Source organism: Odocoileus virginianus, chromosome 32 (assembly GCF_023699985.2).
Source record: "Odocoileus virginianus isolate 20LAN1187 ecotype Illinois chromosome 32, Ovbor_1.2, whole genome shotgun sequence".
Lineage (NCBI taxonomy): Eukaryota > Metazoa > Chordata > Mammalia > Artiodactyla > Cervidae > Odocoileus > Odocoileus virginianus.
Window position 1 is genome coordinate 30,110,143 of NC_069705.1, and position 22,104 is coordinate 30,132,246.

The window sequence follows — 22,104 nt, forward strand, 5'->3', positions numbered from 1 at the left end:
GACACAATTGAGCACAGAGTCAATACTTTAAAGCTGTTATAAAAAAAAATTAGTCATGGGGATTACTGGGTTGTGATAAACTTGGCCTAAAGGGCCAAAAATTGAGCTACTATGCTAACATGTGTAATTTTTTGAAAATAATTTTTGATGTAAACCATTTTTAAAGCTTTAATTGAATTTGTCATAATATTACCTCTGTTTTATGGTTTGGTTTTTTTGTCCACGAGGCATGTGGAATCTTAGCTCCTGATCAAGGACTGAACCCACACCCTCTGATTGAAAGGTGAAGTCTTAACCACTGTACAACTAAGGGAGTCCCAAGCATAATGTATTTTGATAAGATTTTTGTTTTCTTGAGTTTTCCTTAAGTTTAAATTATATGTGCAAACTTTTATCTTATTGAAATATTCTTAATCCAATCACCATTCCTCTTAATCCAATCACCTCTCACTCTCATAATATCTCACTTGGTCTACTGCAATAGCTGTATAATTATAAAAGGAATGCAATAATTGGTAACAACATAATACAGTAGAATATAGAAACAGCTAAATCAGGGATTTGATTGCTTTGAAAGAAATATTCCCATCTTAACATGATGTTCTTAAGATTAATGAGAAAAGTAAACCAAATCCATGTTCCTATTTTGTACTCATTTTGCTCAATAAAGAACTGCATTGCAAATAAATAAATAAATAAATAAATAAATAAATAAATAAATAAATAAATAATATGTTCAAACTCTTTTGGTGTTACTCTACATGGCATTTCCCATGATAATTCTGTGAATTTTCAGACTCTGCCTAGCAGTACATGGTCACATTAATAAGGTTGTGTCCATAATGGTGCTATTTGAAGTTTGGCTTGATTTGTTGCAGTTTTCACTGGTGGTAACCTAGTAATTTCAACATATTTTGACCAGTATTTCCTAATGTTTCAGTGATGTTTACACTTTATGATAAGATCTGTGGGCATATTTCAATGTGTAAAAAGCTAAAATTTCAGGGTATCTCCCACCTAGGATAAAGACCTTCTGTGAGTAAAGAACAATAATCAAGATGCCAACTCATCCCATAACTGTGAGCAGAAACAGAAGCAATAGCAAGCAGAAGACTACTCCTTTCTATTCACTCTCTGGTGAACAACTGCTGACTACTGCCCATCTTCATAATTTTCAGATTTTAAAACAGTTCTGTTCAATTCAGCCGCTCAGTTGCATCTGACTCTTTGCGACCTCATGGACTACAGCATGTCAGGATCCCCTGTCCATCACCAACTCCCGGAGCTTGCTCAAATTCATGTCCATCGAGTCAGTGATGCCATCCAACCGTCTCATCCTCTGTCATCCCCTTCTCCTGCCCTCAATCTTTCCCAGCATCAGGGTCTTTTCCAGTGAGTCAGTTCTTTTCATCAGGTGGCCAAAGTATTGGAGTTTCAGCTTCAGCCATCAGTCCTTCCAATGAATATTCAGGGTTAATTTCCTTTAGGATGGACTGGTTTGATCTCCTTGCAGTCCAAGGGATTCTCAAGAGTGTTCTACAACACCGCAGTTCAAAAGCATCAATTCTTTGGCTCTCAGCTTTCTCTACAGTCCAATATCCATACATGACTACTGGAAAAACCATATCTTTGACTGGACGGACCTTTGTCAGCAAAGTAATGTCTCTACAAAACGGAGTAAATTAGGGCCCAGAAAAAGTGGGACAGCTATTTTTTTGGATAGGGCTGTATCACTAACCACTATCATTGAACCTAGCCTTTATGTTTAGTAATCAGGAGAATTTTCACTGTGGAAAGGCATATCAACATAAAGATAATGCATTAGAGAAGGATCTTAATCGGGAGCTCAGTGATCTAAAGAAAACCACATGTGACTCTGTTGAAAAGAGGTGTGCCATATGTATAGACCTGGACATTTGATTTTTAAGAACTGGGATATGATAAATCATGGCCCATCTATTCTATGATGAATCAGCTTCATCATAGTTTCTCAGTTCTTCATGGTTTCTCAATTCTGCTCACTCCTCTGTCACAACATGGCTTCATGATCTCCCACGTAGACCAGTTTTCTAACAGTGCTGTCTACCTTTGTCCTGTCCAGACGGTAGCCACCAGTTAAATATGTAGCTGTCTGAGTTCAGATTATGTGTGTGCATGTGTGTGTGCTCAGTCACTTAGCTGTGTCTGACTCTTTGCGACCTCCTTGCCAGGCTCTTCTGTTCATGGGATTTTCTAGGCTAGCAGACTGGAGTGGGTTGCCTTTTCCTACTCTAGGGGATCTTCTGCACCCAGGGATTGAACCTGCGTCTCTTGGGTCTCTTGCACTGGCAGGCAGATTCTTTACCATTGTGCCATCTGGGAGGCCCCTCAAATTAATTAACAATAATAAAATCTAAACTCCAGGCTCCTAGTTACACCAGCCACTTTTCAAGGGCTCTCTAGTCTCGTGTGTCTAGTGGCTATGAACAGGACACTAGAAATGTTTCCTTCATCAAGTACCACATCTGACCATGCTGCAGTGGATCACAACACCATCACCAGGGAGCCTGTTTAAAACACAGACTGTTCTCACACTGGACCTGCTCAATCAGAATGTGCATGTTAACAAGATCCCCAGGTGATTCCTAGAAGCTGTTAAGTCTGAAAAGCCCAAGTTTCGACTTTCTGTCTTAGAATTACATATTTTGGAATGCCACTAGAGCAATTTTTCAAAACATAAATGTGATGCTTTTTCACTACAATGCTTCCATTTCTTCAGTTTCTTCCCTCTTTTCAGTTCTTCAAAAACCTCATGGGAGACCCCATAGATAATGTCCTGGGATCCTTGGTAGTTTCCAGTCCAGCTTCCATCATTTACTGGCCTGTGGGACTTTAAGGTGAAGTGCCTTTCTTTTTTTTCCCATTTATTTTTATTAGTTGGAGGCTAATTACTTTACAATATTGTAGTGGTTTTTGTCATACATTGAAATGAATCAGCCATGGAGTTACATGTATTCCCCATCCCAATCCCCCCTCCTACCTCCCTCTCCACCTGATTCCTCTGGGTCTTCCCAGTGCACCAGGCCCGAGCGCTTGTCTCACGCATCCAACCTGGGCTGGTGATCTGTTTCACCCTAGATAATATACATGTTTCGATGCTGTTCTCTCTAAACATCCCACCTTCGCCTTCTCCCACAGAGTCCAAAAGTCTGTTCTGTACATCTGTGTCTCTTTTTCTGTTTTGCATATAGGGTTATCGTTACCATCTTTCTAAATTCCATATATATGCGTTAGTATACTGTATTGGTCTTTATCTTTCTGCCTTAGGTGAAGTGCCTTTCTAAGACTATCCTATTTGTTAAACAGAGATGATAACTCACGGGGCTGCTGGGAAAATGAAAGGAGGAAATTCATACGCAGCTTCGAACACAGTGGTGGCACATTGTGAGCCTCCATAGGCACTGTTCTGGACCGTTCATGCTTTTTCCTTCCCCGCCTTGGATGACCTTGTCTCACGGTGATCTCCCACCAACCACAGTGATGTCAAGCCCAGTGAACTGAACTCCTCTGCATCTCTCAAACATCATCTGCTATTTCTACATCAAGTCTTTTCCCAACATCTTCAGCCAGGGGCAGGTGTTTCCGTCTTTCCTTTTCTCTCTCTCTCTCTCTTTTTTCTCATTTGGAAAAAGTTGTTATGAAAGCATGTTCTGTTAAAAGCGTACAGTATACAGACATTTGCACACATCTTTATCACTTGACTGGCAGCTTCTAGAAGAAAGGACTAATTTGAACCTCTGATGCAGTGGAGTGACAAGAAAAATGCTGACCTAAAACTGGTTACTAAAAAGCCATAGAAGTACCAGAAGAAAATTTTTAAGTGACCTTTAAAAAACAATACTTGGAATAAATAAGAATTTTATAGGTATAACATGAACACTAGAAATGACAAGAAAAAATTGATAACTTTGATTACTTAAAAAATTCCAAATAGTATATGGCAAGACAACCAAAAACAAAGTTCAGAATAAATTGGAAGAATATATAACATATGACAAATGATTCATATTCTTAATCAACATGTAAAATTACCCCCTAAAAAAAAAATAAAAACCTCAAAAGAAAAATAGAGGAAACTAGGCTATTCAAACACATACAGAAAAATTACAAATGGTCAATAAGCGTTTGAAAAGATATTCAGCCCTACTAGTAAAAAATGAAAATGACAATAAAATATTTTAACCTAAGAGATTGCTAAGAATTAAAATTATTGATTATACATAGCACTGATAGCTGTATAAACTGAGGGTAACTTGGACCTGGTTTGCTAAATTTAAGACATGCCTACATTTTGGCACAGAAAATTTCTTTCAAAGAATTTATTCTGATCAAAAATTTCATTGATGGAAGACACCCTGCACACACAAACACACACATAAATGCATAAGAAAATGGTCATGCATTTTTGGAAATTGGTTAGCTAATAATAGGTGCTAAATGATAGTTTGTGTGTGTCTGTTAGTCACTCAGTCGTGTCTGACTCTTTGCAACCTTACAGACTGTAGTCCACCAGGCTCCTCTGTCCATGGAATTTTCCAGGCAAGAATACGGGAGTGGGTTGCCATTCCCTTCTCCAAAATGATAGGTTAGTGAGTGAGAAAAATCTGGTACAAAATGCATTAAAAATATGGACTTCTAGGTGTATATGTGTGTGTATGTTAGTGGCTCAGTCGTGTCTGACTCTTTGCGACCCCATGGACTGTAGCCCGCCTGGCTCCTCTGTCTATGGCATTTTCCAGGCAAGAATACTGGAGTAGGTTGCCATTTACTTCTCCAGGGGGTCTTCCTGACCCGGAGATTGAACCCAGGTCTCCTGCATTGCAGGCAGATTCTTTACCATCTGAACTAGCAGGGAAGCCTCGCTGTCTATGTGCATGGACAAATATCTGAAAGGGTGGACACCAGAAAGTTAACAGCAGTTACCTATGCAAAGATATAACATTGACCTATGGGAATTAATTTTCACTTTCTTTTCGGCTTCTGTCTCTGACATTTTGGATAGGAATAGGAATCTGAATGTAAGGCAGGAAACCTGGATCTAATCCCTGGGTTAGGAAGATCCCCTGGAGAAGAAAATAGGAATCCACTCCAGTATTCTTGCCTGGGAAATCCCATGGACAAGAGGAGTCTGGCAGGCTACAGTCCATAGGGTTGTAATGAGTTGGCCATGACTGATCGACTTTGACTTTATCCCTGAGAGAGGAAAAACCACCAAACACAAAGCCAGTCTCCTCTCTCCCTTCTTTTCTGACTGTTCTGAGATAATTCTACCTTAGAGAAGAGACTGGTAAATGCTACATTCTCATAACTTCTCTTGACCTTACTGGAAGGTGAGAAAGAAAATTCTAGGAGACAAATAATCCCTCAGGCCCTTTATTTTTTTAAGGCTTTGACTTTATATTGACAGTCAATAGGAGGGAAGGGGACCTCTAAGGGAATGGAAACAATTTAAGGATGGCTGTGCTTTTGTGAAAGGTGGTAAGGTCAATCTGATGATGACATTGGTCTCCCCATTGATTCTAGGGTTTATCAGGCTGATCTGCCTGGACAAGCTCTCCACCACTCAATAGAAAAGGACAGCCCTCCCGGAGAGAAAAGTGTCCTCCTCTGTTTTTCAAGGGTAAAGGCAGTATCTTCACTCTCAAGAAGATTTATCATGCTAACTGATGAAGAAGTGAAATTCTTTACCTGACCTGAACAACAGCAAAGAAATCACTGTGTTAAGAATGCGAGTTATTTAAGCACAGAAAGGCCAGTGAAAATTCCAAGTATATTTGTGTGCTTACGTAAAGCAATAAGAGGATGGCTTCATTCTTTGATGATAAAAGTAATTTTTCTAGATTCCATATATATGGTGCTGATGATCCTTCTGCAGGGCAGGAATAGAGACGCAGACATTGGAGGCCGAAAGGAGAGGGTGGGACGACTTGGGGGAGGAGCGCTGATAAACACACAGTATTATGTATAAAACAGAGGGCTAGTGGGAACCTTATGGACAGCGCGGGGAGCTCAGACTGGTGCTCTGTCTAGATGGGTGGGATGGGGGTGGGGAGGGAGGGAGGGAATGTATGTATATACAAACATACATATGTATATGTACACATACATATGTGTATATATACAGCTGACTGCCTTCACTGTATAGCAGAAATTAATACAACACTGTAAAGCAATTATACTCCAAGAAAAAAAAAGTAATTGTGTCAGATAACACTTGGATTGTATCACCTTAATTTCCAGCACAGTAACTAAATCACAACAAGTGTTCAACAAATATCTGTTGAACTGACAAGAGTACGTGAGTATTTTAAAAATATAATTTGTATGACTTCCATGCAGATAAAGATAAAATCAAAGGGAGATGTTTAAAGTAGGATGCTAACCATGAAAGAGTAAAAACTGATCATTTGAAAAAAAGGAACATTTTGTTTGTATTTAGTAGTCTGATATTCAATTATATTCATTGACAGATCCTTGAAAGGAGGAAAGGTTTACAAATAATAGTGATCTGATCTCACATGAAAATGCTATTTTTCTTCCTAATCACATAGGGTAAATAAAACTAAATAGTAGCAGAGCTGATATTCAAAACATTTAACAGTCTATTAAATAAATATTTAATAGGACACAGGCACTTAAGATCAGGAACGATGTCTGACAACACATCAATAACACAGACACTGAATTGCAACCCTGAGTAGTACTTATATTTATTGGTTTAGCATGCACTACAGTAAAAAAAAAAATCCCCTACTAATATGCTTAATTTATTACATCCCACTTATGACTGTTACATTTGAGAAACAAATAATGAATAAATAGTTAACCAGAAGAGATGGTCTTCAAGGCTGGATATTTTCTAGCTAAATACTAGCCATCTCTTTGTGAAGGCTGACTGCTGTCGTTGGGACATCCCTGTGTACCATGAGTGTTACAAAACAGCTCAGCAATGTATCACCAGCGTGTGATCTCAGCGAGTGACAACCCTTTCGGCACCTGGTTCGGCCACCTTCACAAGGAGGGAGTTAACTCGGACGATTGAAAGACGACAGAAAGGCCTCGTCTTGTTCTTACTTCTGACAGACAGTGGCTGTACCAAGCCCTGTGATGAGGGTGATCAGGCTGTGTGCAGGTTGAGTGGGAAGGGTGCCAGGTCCATGAGTGACGTCAGCCACCGTCACAGAATCGGAAGTCACAGTGGGTAACATGCCACTGCATTGCTTCCCCTGACTCAACTATCTCTCAAGTTCCTTCATGCTCTAAAATCCTACTTTCCTCTTCAATGACATGACTCAAGATGGTCACTTCACTTCCAAAGGACATAATTCATAGTTAAGGAGTATTATAGCTAAAGACAGAAACCGGTTCACCACAAAAGGGTCCTCCTATTCTACAGACAGCCCTGTGACACTTACTCATTTATGGGATTTCACTGGGCATCACAAATAGCTCGGCAAACCTGAGGAAGCATCACTGGCTGTTCTTGGTGAAACACATAGCCTGTGATTTATCTCAGTGGACATGATTTGCTTTTTGATGCCGTATGCCTTTCTCTACACACTTAGATCAAGATTGCATATGGTCATTTCTGACATTTGAATAAGCCATTTGCCAACAGCTTAAACACTCATCTATGTTCTGAAATAGTTAAAGAAAAGACACATTTGCAACTTCTCTTAGCAGCTCCAATCAGGTGACAAAAAACCACAATCAATACTCCATCCAAAAAGGTGGAAAACCCACATAGAGGGACATGTACATCATCCAGCCCTTGTTTATGGATGCACAGCTCTCTGGAGAGAAGTTCCTGAGTGCAAGAGGATGGCCCTGAGTGATGGGATTTACATTTAGACCGCGGACTTGGCTGAAAGACATGCACCATCAAGAGGAGGAGCAGAGAGCTCCCTACTGAGGCTGCCCTGAAGGGGATTCCTATGCAGAGCCCATTCCTGCAAGGGCATGAACTACTTCCTGGACATGAAATGTCACAGAAGTGTCCACACTCACGAGAGACAAATGCAACACAGATGGATGCTCCAGTGAGTGTCCAAGGCAGACCTCACACTTCACGCAGACACAGCTTCTCCATTTATCTACATAATGAGAATGACCATTTATCATACATCAGGACCAACTTCTTCCCCATGACGTATAACCTCTGAACACAAGCCCTGTCCAAATAAACACATAAAACCAACTGAACAATCAGGCAACGTCCCCATGTATAGACAAAAGAGTTCTAGAAACGGGCTCTTACCTATAAAATACGACAGCAGTATTGCCAGGAGCACTGAGACCCCTACAGCACACAGAGCGGTACATTTCCAGCTACAGTACTTTGAAGACTTCTTGAATTTAAAAGCACTTCTTGATAGGGTGTTTCTAGGTAGTGGCCGAGTAGGTGGCGAGTAAACAGAGCCAGAGGCCATCGTGTATCCTGGGGTGGCAGTGCTGAACAGTGGCGTGGTCCCTGTTCCCGTTTTGAATAGGAAATGCCTGCAGGATGGGAGAAAATCATTGTAAGATACAAATATACTGTGATCAGAGAGACAGAGACAGCGAAGCATGAATTCACCGCTCTTTCTCTCTCTCTCTGGTTTTACAATCATTTACTACATAGAATGAAAAAAAAAATGAGACATTAAGAAGATGTTTTAATCTGAAAACCCAACTCGGAAACATGACTTTGAAGAGACTGATTTGTCATGAATAGGTGAGGAGGAGTTACACACACAAATGACGCCTGTCCCTTCCAGTAGGTGTCTGGAGAGACGGCAGAGGAGTTCTAATCACACCATTTTCCTGTACTAAAGCATTCTGGAAGTTTCCTTTATGAACTGCCTTCAGAACACCTCAGATGTCGCTGAAGGAAAGCACTGACATGACTTTATAGCTGCATGTGGCCGTGCTCCATGTGAGGATATGTACGCCTACATACACAAGCACGCACGATCACGTGGAACATGCTGCTTTCTTTCCTGGGCGTGCTTGGAAAATTCTCACCTATCCCCCACCTCCCACCACCCACATCGAGTACTGCTAAGCTTGGCCACAGGTGGTTGGCCAGTTTTCAAGGGAGGCAAACCAATCTTATCTTTTGCTTACGTCAAACATAACTAGCAAAGTTAAGTTTGCTGGGGTAAGGGATGGAGAAAAGGAAGGAAACACAGAACACTTTCTAAAATCAGCCTCAATGAATGACGAGGCTAGTGAAGCAAGTTTTTAGATCAACTTTCCAGGTGGTGCAATGGTAAAGAATCTGCCTGCCAATGCAGGAGATGCAAGAGATTCGGGTTCGATCCCTGGAGTAGGAAACAGCAACCCACTTCAGTATTTTTGTCTGAAAAATCCCACGGACAGAGGAGCCTGGAGGGCTAGAGTCCACAGGCTTGCAAAGAGTCGGACACGACTGAGCGGTTGAGGACACACAGACACACACAGAAAGATTCCCTGATGATTAGAGCTGAATGAAAGTGGGGCAAATTGCCTCTGAAAGTTCTCTGCTCTCTTACTTTGAAAATGTCTAAGCAGAAATTGAGTGATCACATGAAAGGAGTGACTGGGAATTCTTTACAAAAGATGACTAGTTTTCAGATTCCTATGAATATTAGTTAGTTAGTTAAGTCACTCAGTCGTGTCTGACTCTTTGCGACCCCGTGGACTGTAGCCCACCAGGCTCCTCCGTCCATGGGATTCTCCAGGCAAGAGTACTGGAGTGGGTTGCCATTTCCTTCTCCAGGGGATCTTCCCAACCCAGGGATTGAACCCGGGTCTCCCGCATTGCAGGCAGAAGCTTAACCTCTGAGCCACATTAAATGTCCTCAAATTGAGAAAAAAGCATCATGTTTGAAATTTCATAGTATGTGAGTATCTTACTGTGTTTTTACTTTGTGTCTTAACCTTCTCTATTATTTTCCCTAAGAATATGTCCAGTGAGGTCAACAGACTCTGCTCTCTTTCATATGCACTATAGGAAATAATCTGGAATATTCCACCATGGTACAAAACAGCCTGGATGCAAAGGGTGATTTTAGATGGGATACAGTTGAATATTTTAAATTGTAATACAAATGAATTTGTTTTAATGGCTATTAGAATATAGACTGAATATACCAAACAAGTTAAGGGGGTTAAAGGGGCTTCCCAGGTGGCACTAAAGTGGTAAAGAATCTGCCTGCCAAGGCTGCAAACAAAAGAGACAGGGGTTCGATCCCTGGGTCAGGAAGATTCCCCTGGAGGAGGCATGGCAACCCACTCCAGTATTCTGGCCTGGAGAATCCCATGGACAGAGGAGCCAGGTGCATACAGAGTCGGACACGACTGAAGCGACTCAGCATGAACAAGGGGTTAAAGAACAGAACCTAGAAGGTAGATTGCTCAGGTTCAAATCCTGGTTTACTACACTAGGTTTGTGTCCTCGGGGAAGGTATTTAACCTCTCTCTGTGTTTTGGTTTCTCAGTATGGAAAACAAGAATAGTATCTATCAAGAGTTGTTATTAGGCTTAAATGAGTTAACGTTCTTACTGTAAAGTACCTGGATACAGTAAGCACAATATAGGGCTTCCCAGGTACCCTGGTGGTAAAGAATCCACCTGCCAATGCAGGAGACATGGGTTGGATCCCTGGGTCAGGAAGAGCCCTAGAGAAGGAAATGACGACCCACTCAAGTATTCTTGCCTGGGAAATCCTTTGGACAGAGGAGCCTGGTGGGCAACAGCCCATGGGGGTGCAAAAGAATGGGACAGGGCTTAGTGACGAAACAGCAACAACAATCAGCACAATTTAAGTGTTGAGAAATGAAAGAAGAAACAACATATTATTGCTTAGGCAAGGCTGACCAGGGATTTATGTTACAAAGAACCCATTTCCAGAAAAATTATTAAGTGAATAACTGTGTAGCTGATGTACAGATATGGTAAAAGTCATGAAAATTTGCCTCACAGGTATAGTGGAAAGAATTCTAGATTAGAAATCAGAAGAGCTAGGCTTAAGTTTCTGATCTAACATTTCCTAAATTTAGGATCCTGTTTTCATGTGTAAAATGAAGCTAATGATTTACTTACCTTACAAAGCTGTAAAGAAGTTAATGCGTCTAAAAAGGCTTTGTCAACCACAAAATTAGAACACATGCAGATGACAAGTAACTACTTTTATAAATTATACTAATGACCATATTATGAGGTCCATTTTCCCCCAGAGAACTACTTTATAAAGCAAACTTTGAAGTTTACAACCTGAATTAAACGGTATGTTGGAAGCAGTGTTTTGGCACCTGCTACCATATTGATATTTAGCCTAATCATTAAGAACATGGGCTCTGGAGCCAGACTGAAGGTGAATGTGTCAGTAGCTCAGTTGTGTCCAACTCCCTGATACCCCATGGACTGTAGCCCACCAGGCTCCTCTGTCCATGAGATTTCCTAGGCAAGAATACTGGACTGGGTTGCCATTCCCTTCTCCAGGGGATCTTCCTGACCCAGGGATCGAACTCAGGTCTCCTGCACTGTAGGCAGATTCTTTACCATCTGAACCACCAGGGAAGCCCATGCCTGGGTTCAAATCCAGACTTCACCTATAATTAGCTGGATAATGTTTCTAAATTGCTCAAATTCTCTGTGTGTTAGTTTTATCACCTATAAAACGGCAATAAAACATGACCTATTATGAAGGCATCTTATGAGGATTAAATGAGTAATGTCCATGACATGTTTACATCCAGCACCAGGTTAAGTGTTCAACACACACTGAAGAGAACCTCCTGGGATCCCTGCAGCTCAGCGCCATTTGTGGGAAGCAGAATGACTTCTGTGGCTTCCAGAGCAGCAGAAAAAAGAGAGAGGGTGTTGCTGTCACTGCAAAGAGGCCATGCAGACAGGGATGCAGGCCGCCACAGCAGTCACACGGTGACTGATGCTGAGGGGACAGACAGAAGACCGGCATCTGGGTGAAGACTCAAAGCCTGAGGGGCAGCTTGCTGGGCTCACAGCATCAAGTCAGGGGTCGGGTGTGGGGGAAAGACCCAAATTACCCGAGGGAAGCTCCTAGGGTTGAGAGTTTCAAGTAAAATACAGACAGAGATATTAAAAAAAAAGGTCATTTATCTGGCATACGAATGTGGATGGATACAAATGGTATGTCCATGGCGTAAGTCGGCAGTCTGTCTTCTCTGGTTAGAACGTAAACTCCACAAAGTCTCATTCGCCCTTGTCTTTTCAGGACTTGCAAAGTTCTTGGCACAGACTTGTTGCTCAACAGATATCGTGAGATAAAGAAAATGGTGACTATTGTGCCAAGATGGAAAGTGAGTCTCAGAAAAAAGTACCTGGGACAAAGATTCACGGCTAATAAACAAATGATAAAAAATAAATAAAAGTTGGAAATTATCGCAAACCTCAACCTGGAAAATGTGTTAAAGGTTTATTTCGAGTGGTTGGGTTATTTCTGAACAGGAAATGGGATTTGACTCTGAGCCTTTAACATGGAAAACGTGGATCAAGACAAAGTGTTAGACACATGTTGACCTCAAATTAGACACCTTTGCTTCAGTTTCTAAAATTTGTGGTATCAGTACCTGATGTCCACCTGCTCTGCTGATCCTGGAAAAGAATTCTTTCAAGAACTAGGCTTGAGTCACTATGAAATTATTATTTTTCTTAGAGTAAAATGTAACTTTGAGACATTGTTGAAAACAAAGATATATTACTCAAAAATATATTGCTTATCAATGTGAGTGGAACTGAAGACTCTTAACTTTCAAGGAGTTTCTAAGTTATTTAATACATAAGGTTACTTTTGTTTCTGCAAGAGAAAATAGAATTTTTATGTATTTATTGACACTGTCTTTAAACCTCAGAAGTGCATTTCCTCTTTCTCTGTGTAAATGACTTTCTATGTCAGGGGATCCTCCAATTAGTACCTTGGAGATTTGCATAGTAAATAAAGAAACATTATAAAAACATTGAAAGAGAAATAAAATTGCCCATGAATTTTATTCTAGAATTACAGGTCTTCAATAGTTTTGGATGGCTTCTTAGTATGTAAGTACAGAAAGAATTTGTAAAGACTGCTTAAATTGATGCATTTTGAAAGCATTTACAAATGGCATTGTTCATGCGAGGATGATTCCTTTAGGAATCTTTAAGGCTTCAAAACAGGTTAAAACACACATGCAAAAATCTCTTAGACATTAACTAGACTAGTAGAAAAGTTCTGTGTCAACATACTTTCTATAGAGAACATTTGGTTTCAGATTTGGTAGGAATCTGTCCATTTTTAGGTTCAGACAGGATGCCGTCTTTCCAAAGTCAGCAGTGTCCTTTCCACTGCAATACAGAAAACACAGAACACTGACAAGCGGATTTTGTGACTTTAAGCCCAGGACTTTTAAAAAAACTGTTTCAAGGTCGAACACAATGCTTAGTTTACGTCTGGAGCTCCACAAATACCTAAGAAATGAACAGGTAAAGGGGAAACTGGAATGCAGCTACATGAAAAGCACATAAGGAGTTTCCAGAAAATTCTATCACCTAATTTTAAGGTGCTTACTCCTGTGTATGTCATGACAGTCTTTCCCACCCTGTGACACTCTGCCAGGTCATACAGCCTGGGGAATATGCTTCTCACATATCAGAAATTCTGCAAAAATTACTATCAAAAGCATATGCTTCTGACCCGGCATCCATACGAGATTTGGAGAATAAAGGGAGAGATGCGGTTTCCCTCTCAGCCCATATTTGGGAATGAAACCAGCGGATCTGGGGAGAATGTTCCCCATTGTACTCGGCAATAAAGCAGACGCTGCAGCGGCAGCCTCTCTGTGAGACAGGGCACCGCAGAGCCGGCTGGTTTTTTTCTGATGTTTCTAATGATGCCCGGCGTGGTGCCTGCCTCCAGGTCCTCTGCTATTTGCGCCACCGTTTTCACTCTGGTGATGAACTCGGGATGCACACTTGAAGAGAGACTATCAGAGACTGGGATGAGGAAAATCAATTTCAAAGCCCCAAAGACAGCCGGTACAGAAGGTCACCGAACATTAACGTTGCTTTGTGGCTTTGGAATCTTGAGGGGGATTCTATTAAGAACAACAAACAGACAAGCACCGTGGAATCGAGTGGTATCATTAATTGTGAGGCCGAGGAGCAGCGAAAACATACGTGGGGAGGATCACCCGGTATTATGCACAATTAATAGCTGCTTGTTTTTCTTCTGAAGTTGAAAGATCTGTTTCTTTGTTGATCTGCCTTCAGACCAACCTTTTCATTTCAGCTTTCTGCCTTCGGTTCTAGCTTCTAATTTCTGATGCTGTGATGGGTCTTGTCCTGGGACATGTCACAAATTAAATATTACTATCTATAAAAGGATACAAATGAGCTTATTGACAAAACAGGAAAAGACTCACAGACTTAGAAAACAAACTTAGGGTTACAAAGGGGAAAGGTGGGGCGGGGAGGGATAAATAAGGAGGTTGGGATTAATGCACACACAGAACTATATATACAAGAGACCGTCAGTAAGGACCAGAGAGCTGCTCAGTACACTGTAATAGCTTTTCTGGGAAAAGAATATGAAAAAGAATAGATACAGGTATATGTATAATTGAATCGCTTTACTGTATACCTGAAATGAACACAATATTGTCAATTAACTATACTCCAATACAAAATAAAAATTGAGAAAATTAGTCAGGGCAGAGGCTGAACCGCCTTGTCTTTCTCGCTGTCCCCATTCTCACCTTTTTGCCACTTCTGGTTCCTCTGTCCTTGACGTCTACCTGACAGATGCAGAGTTAATTTTCAATGACTCTTCTCTTCTGCCTGCCCCCTCCTCCCACTAGCATTCAACTGTCAGAGAATCTTGCACTCTTTCCTTCACAGCATTTTCCCTTGCTTTTATTCTCCATTTCATTCATTTGCTTCTTTGCCAGGGTGGAGCAGTTCTTCTGAGTTCTTACAGCTCAATGTCCTCATTTTAATTTGTTTGGCCAAAGCCAAGAACGGGCACAAGTAACATTTTCATTTCAAATTTTCTTCTACTCTCAAGTGAAATGCCATGTTTTTAATACTGAACCCTCACAATACATTTATAGTAGTTAATACAATTACCTCTATATGCCCACTCATAATGTCTATCTGCCCTAACCTCAGGCCATTTACAACTGCTTCCAGTCATTTATTTTGCTCTTTTACTCAATCTCTCAGCAGGTACGCTTTGTTCCTTGCTAACTCTTCACTTTTGATGGAGTTAGTCTTTCAAAGTAATTACTCTGAAAAAACTTAACTATCATTAAAATTTTTAGTGGAGACATAATAGGGCTTTTTGAGTTATTTTAAATATGCCTTTCTATATTATGTTATATGTAATATCAATTCATTCAGCGCTCATTTTATAAGATCCTAACATCATGTACAAAATTGAACAAGTTATAGGGTATAATTAAATTCTAATTGTACAAGCGTCACCAGGAAATAAACAGGTTAAAACCAGTCTTTTGTTCAGGAGGTTAATATAATCATGATGTTCCTCTAAAATCAAAGAACATGGCTTAGTAAGATGGAAACTATAGGCACCAGATGGAGAGAAGCACCCCAGAAAAATGTGTTACAGTATCATTTAAAGCTGTGTGAATGATTTCCTCAATGGACCACTGGGATGCAAGATAAAAGTCAACAAGAAAGTGTGTAACCACTGGATGAAATTTTAATAGATTAACTCCATAATTGGTTATCTTCATAGAAAAAGAGTTTTTCCCTCCCCTTTCAATGTTTTATACAGTGTTAAAAACCTTTTGAGAGATGAGCAAACAAAGCCAATGATCAGAATGAAAAAGAGAATAATAGTCAGTGCTCAGCTTAAGTCCCTTAAGGCACAGCTGAGACCTTCACTGGTGAGATACAGGCACCTGGAGAAACATTCCTATTGTCCAAAGCCTGTTCCATCTAACGGGAAGAAAGGCTGTATTGCACAGGAATTATTGATACTCTCCTTCCTCTTCTTACAGTCTCTGTTGAACAGAGAGAGTAATTTACATCAAGCTAAATGTGAACTGTTTAAATGTCTTGATGCCTTGCTTTTTATGTTTCTAGGCAAATCAATAAAAAAAAACTTACCCAGAATATAGATTGCTTGCTTCAAATTGGATGCTGATTTCAAAGACAATGCGCTGGTAAGAAGAAAGATTGGCTCTATTTGGCCAAATTTACAACCTTTTCAGAATCCAAAGTTCTCACTTAAGAGCTCAGGAAATTTGAAGGTACAGGTTCTTTTTCCTTCTGGCAAAATATAACTTTCTAGATTTAAGAGGCTTATTAAAGGTCTCATAAGATTGCCTCAACTTCAAACGACTCTTCCGAAATGACATTTTCAGATTTAAAGCAAATGAATCCCACACTTGTGGATTAAATTTACCTGGTAAGATATGAAGGCTAAAATTAACTACTGAGTTCAGATAGTTTTAGTCACCTGATAAAGCTGAAACAATGGATGGTTTCCCTGGAATTCATCTTAAGATAAAATACTTAAAAATTTTTTTCAAAATATAAAAAAATTAATTATTGTGTGTTGTCTTCCATATTGCCAATTACCCTGACTTAATTACTTGTGGTCTATCATGGAGAGTATATATATTAAACATTGCAGGAGTTAAAAGAGCCCCAAATATTTGTCAGTATATAAGAAATGATAAAACTGAAAAGTGATATGAACTATTATCTAAGAACTTTGAACCTTAAAACCTGTGCTTCATTATTGAGCATTTTCACTATCAAATTCTGATTTTTCGATCTTAAGGCCAACTGGATTATCTGATAAATATATTTTTAGCAATGTGTTTGTGACTGATTAAAAGACCTAAAAAAGCAGTTTGCTGAAGTGATGGGCTTCAGGATAATGATCCAAGCAAATATAAATTTTGGGGGGAAGCTATCAAACAGAAACCTAAAGAAAGCAAGTCCATGTAGAAAATTAGCTATCTCTATTCAAGGCTGGGTTCCTGTTAGTTTTACTTACCTTTCAGCAACTGATGCTCAATAGATACCCAGAGACACCTGGGGAATTACTTACTGTTCTTAAATCCCTAACTGTTTGGAAGGAATCTCCATCAGTTGAGGATGATGGCACTCAGCAGTTCTGTGAAGATTCCAGAACTAAGAGACTGTAGAAGCTGCTATGAATTTTCAGGGAGAAGCCCACCCACACTAACATCTGCATAAGACTGCATAGAGTATTCTGCAGTCACCTATCTTTCTCATGGAGCCTTCCATTAGATTGATTTTGGACTCACAGGTTTTGGTAGAACCTTGAGAATTTACATAGTCAAGGGTGAGGCCACCAACAGGAGCAGAATGTGCTTTGAGACTATTAAATATGTTAAAGCAGTGGTTCTCAAACTTTAGCTTGCAACAGAATCCCTTGGAAGGCTTGTTCCCTTGGAAGGTCTGGGGTGGAATACCAACAGCTCATGCTGCTGATCCAGGGACCATACTTTGGAGAACCACTGTAGTAAAGGAACTGGTGTGTTAGTTTCTTAGCTTGGGTTTAGCTTCAAAACTCCCATCCAGGTTGTGTAACAAAACAGAAAATCAACCCAAAGACTCTTGCTTAAACAGTCACTGCTGCTAGCTCTCTGCAAGTAGTTTAGAGCAAATGGAATTTGTAGGACATGAGGCTTGATCCATCCGACCGCAGGATCCAAAGGCTTAACCATTTTTCACCGTATTGTTATCTCACTCTTTATTCTTTACTTGCAATAACACCTTCCTTTATTGTTCTTCCCCTTCAATTTCACCTATTTGTTAAGAAACTGGTTCCTGCATTCTTTCTAATTTCATTGCCACTTTAAATGTCTACCACGTTTATTGACTCTTACTTATCTCTAAATGAGACACTGGAGTCCATTCCATCTTGGTTCTTCTTTGTTTCCCAGAGTATCTATATTTCTATGAGCTTATCAGATATTCACCAACAAACCACCTTATTCCATTAGGACCTCTTTTTTTAGAGAGTTCTTTCCTTTTTTCATTGAACTTAATACTTGGATTTGTGAGTCATGTAGAAGGCCACCTGATAATCCATCTTGGGTATTTACAACTTCCCAAAAGGTTTCACTACTTTTTGTTCATGCAGATAATGCTATTTCTCCACTCTTAACCTTTCTGGCTAGAATAGTCTTTATATATTCTCCTTTTTCCTCTAAATATTTTGCTTCCATGTATTACCTGAATTAAAAGAAAGAGTTATCTCTACTCATTTTCTTTCTATTAGGAAATACTTCTGGAAAAGCCAATTCTAAACATTTTTAAAGCACTGGATACACACACACACACACACACACACACACACACACACACACACACACAAATCTAACCTCCTTGCCTCCTTACACATCTGTCACTGTGAGGCAAAAGAAACAAAATGAGTATTTTCCTGTAGAACGTTAGTTCTCCCTGACTTTTCCCCTCTGAAGCAGCTTAGGACAAAGTAGTGACAACTGGGTGACTGTCCCAGCACTGACCATGGCGTGTGCACTATCACACACATCCTGACGAAAGGTTCCAGCACTAGGAGCGTCTGAACCATGAAAACTACATAATGAAAAAAAAAAATTCTCTCACTGAGGTTCAGAGGGAGCAGAATTCTAGTACATTCGAAAAAAGAAATCCTACACTGAATCCTCATTATTACAGATGAAGTTTTTTCTTTCATCCCCTAGATATTATTTTAGAACATGCTTTCAAGGGTGAGAGTAAGAGAATCAGTGAAGAGTTACTTAACTAGTAGGAGGAAAGTAAAAAGTATTTGGAGAACTAGTGTTTAATTAACGTCTTCAGCAACCACTCTGCTGAAGCAGCACTTGCCAAAAGGTAAAACTAAGAATAAAAAATTATCAAATGGGATATTAAAACTGAATATCTTTTTGGTTGGCTCAAGGATTGATGAAACGGTGAAACAGTTGAGAAAAAACAAAATTTACCTAGAGTCAATGATAAACCTCAATATTTTTCACTTTGCATTTTGATACTAATTTTGATACTAATTTGCATTTTGATACTAATTTGCATTTTGCTAATTTTGGAGGCTTTGTGCTTCCGAGGCAGAGGGCCCGGGTTTGATGCCTGGTCAGGGAACCAGATCCCACCTGCTGCAAATCAGAGTTTGCATGCCACAACCAAAGAACCCAGTGCCGCCAAATGAATTTAAAAAATTGATTTCTGCTAATTTCTAAATAGAATGAGTCTAGAAAAGGTGATGCATATGGGTGTGTGGGCAAATTTTCTAAGAACTGGATAGAGCTTGTTCAAAATAGATTGATTATTTTGCTTCTGATGTAAAGGTATTACCACTATAAACAATTGAAAATATTTTATATTAAGTAATATATTGTGCAAAAAAGGAAATATTTTAGACTCCTACTAATTAAAATGCCTGTTCTTTTATTACCTTTAAATTAATTGTGGTATGCATTTTAAAAATATTTTAAATAAGAAAATTAAACATCCGCCACATGAGAAATCAGCATTAGAATGTAAATCACATATTTTGACCTGAAAACAAAAGAACAAATATGTAATGATTCTAGCTGTGACAGTGAGTTAGTGAGACTGATAAACTACTTCATGCTGATAGCATGTTGTGGTCTCAAATCTATTACACTTTTGAATTGATGTGCTATTATCTTTGGACAACTTTCACACTAGGAGGTGATCCCAACAAGAAAAATGTCTTAAATGAAAAGCTTATAAACAAGATACATTTCATTGCTATTACCTGAATTAATATGAGCTATTAGTGGTTTACAAAAACAGGACTGAGACAAAAAATTGTTTTATAATATTTTACAAAAAAATTGCAATATGAATGTATTGATAACTGTACATTTTGGCAACTGCCCTTGTATCATCTATAATCATACTGAATACACAAACATGTACTTGGCAAATAAAGCATTATGTGTTAATTGATCTTTGAAACCTGGGAGGCAAAATTCTGGATAGTATTAAGGTGATTTGCAGGAAATGTATTTTAGTGAACTTTTTACTGTCTTACATTTACTTTTCAGTTTTAAATAAGTGAGAGACATACAATGCAAATTTTAAGTATAATCACATTTGTAAAAAATAAATAAAGCTACAATAGGAAGAAAAATATTTTTACTATGACTTGTTTTAACTTAAACATGTCTATAATCAAGTGACAAATCATGCTGCAGAGTTTGCTTGGGAGCATTAAGAACTGAAGAACTGGATTAAATATGCACAATTTTTAAAACTATTATCAAAATGGCTAAAATAGCTTACTAGTCTTTGTTACATTTTAGCTGTTTTTAATTGTGTAGCCATAATATCAAAGACCCAAATCTACAATGCATATTTTCCTACATGTTTTAAGATATCAATTACACTACTATTGGGAGTTATTACATACTAAATATATTAAAATTAAAATAGAAATGAAAAAGGAGATCTTAAAATTCCTATGTGCTATTTGAACAAGATTTAATCTATTTAATTATTAATTCATTTAATTATTGATGCCTTAAAATTGTTCAGCAAAGCTCTTTCTATAAATTTGAGAAGGAAGTGTGATCTAGGAAAGTAAGAATTTCAGGTGTTGATGTAAGCTGATGAAGAGTAAAAGCATTCCAGGGTTTTAAGGGATATGGAAGGTATCCTCGTCAATCAGATGTGTGATGGTGAGCAAGAAGTAATTTAATAAAACAGAACAGAAAGCGACCAGTCCAAAGAGTGTTGAGTGTTAGATGTAAAGCTTATTGAGGACCTATTGAAAGTGTGTAGAGAAAACGTTATATAATTTAAACTTCATAAAATCCCCACTCTGTGTGTATTATAAAATCTACTTTTTTTTTTAGGGCTGCATTATGCAGCATGTAGGATCCTAGTTCCCCAAACAGGGATTGAACCCGAGCCCCTGTGCTGGGAGTGTGGAGTTTTAACCACTGGACTGCCAGAGAATTCCTAGGTTAGCAGTATTTTAAGTGGCTCAGAATATGAGGTGAGATACTAAGAACTTATAAAGAAGGGCACAGCAGAATCAGAGGGGTTACCAAATAGAATGTATTAAACTTATTTGGCTAACTGTATATTCAAGATTTTAATCTTATGGGCTAAAAAGAAAGCATTCTGAGAATGGGGTGATAGGACACAGACTCAGGCTGGAAATGAGAGGAGAAAGAAATAAAATAGGCAAAAGTAAGTCAAGGCAAAATGAAGAAACACAGGAAAAGAAAAGTAATTGTCTTTGACAGGGTATTGCTCATTGGTGGTGAAACCAGAGGATGAAATTTTAGAGAGAAAAAATAGTTTTAAAATTGGACAATGTATTCTAGAAAAAGATAAAATCAACATGACGTGATGATGCTAAGTAGAGATGACACACACAGGTACATACTCTCGCAATCAAGGAAAGAGGACTGAAACATATTTTCACAGACAATCTCAGTGAAATGTAAAAGAATTTTTTAAAAAAACTTCCAAAACCAGTTGCTGAGGAAGAAGAGAGGCACCTTACAATGAATAGGTCAAATACAGAAAAAAGGTAATGACAAAATCACAGTCATTAGCTGTGACCAGAGTAACAGCACAGTTGACCTTTTACTTTGATCACGCTCAGAGAAGCGACTAGAAACGTGTTAGAAGTAATTAAGAATTCATTTCCCTAGGTACCGTGGAAATTAAGGTTATCATATATGAATATTTTATACAGATTGCTGGTTATCCAAAACCAGACATTATCAGAGTACACAGTATTTGCAATTGGAGGGAATTATGCTTTCAAAAAGTCATTTAAGGCCTTTAGCAAATGATTAATGCGTACTTTCTTGGTATCTTAATTGCTATTAAAAAAAACTGGTTCACCTCAGTTAAACAAAATAACACTCCTACTCTATTGTACAGTAACTTCATCATACTCAAAAGATACCTAAAGCTTTAAAAGCTTTAAAACACAACTGGGGTCTCACTTCTGACTGATGTGAAGACAATGCAACTATCAAGGTTTTTATGGATTCATTCCAAACATTTATTACTTTAGTTAATTAAATGTTTCAGGGA

At 38.9% G+C, this 22,104-nt stretch overlaps 1 protein-coding gene across 7 annotated transcripts in view; it reads right to left on the reverse strand.

The window, feature by feature from the left end:
- The window catches only part of TENM3 (teneurin transmembrane protein 3), a 991,614-nt gene that overhangs the window by 154,745 nt on the left and 814,765 nt on the right, over nucleotides 1-22,104 (reverse strand). For 6 of the 7 annotated variants that reach the window (XM_070460107.1, XM_070460106.1, XM_070460105.1 and 3 more), the window contains one exon: nucleotides 8,297-8,535. In XM_070460107.1, coding sequence (XP_070316208.1) covers nucleotides 8,297-8,535 — 239 coding nt within the window. Of the gene's footprint in view, nucleotides 1-8,296; nucleotides 8,536-13,263; nucleotides 13,354-22,104 lie in introns of those variants that run through there. The other variant, XM_070460108.1, reaches the window with a different exon arrangement.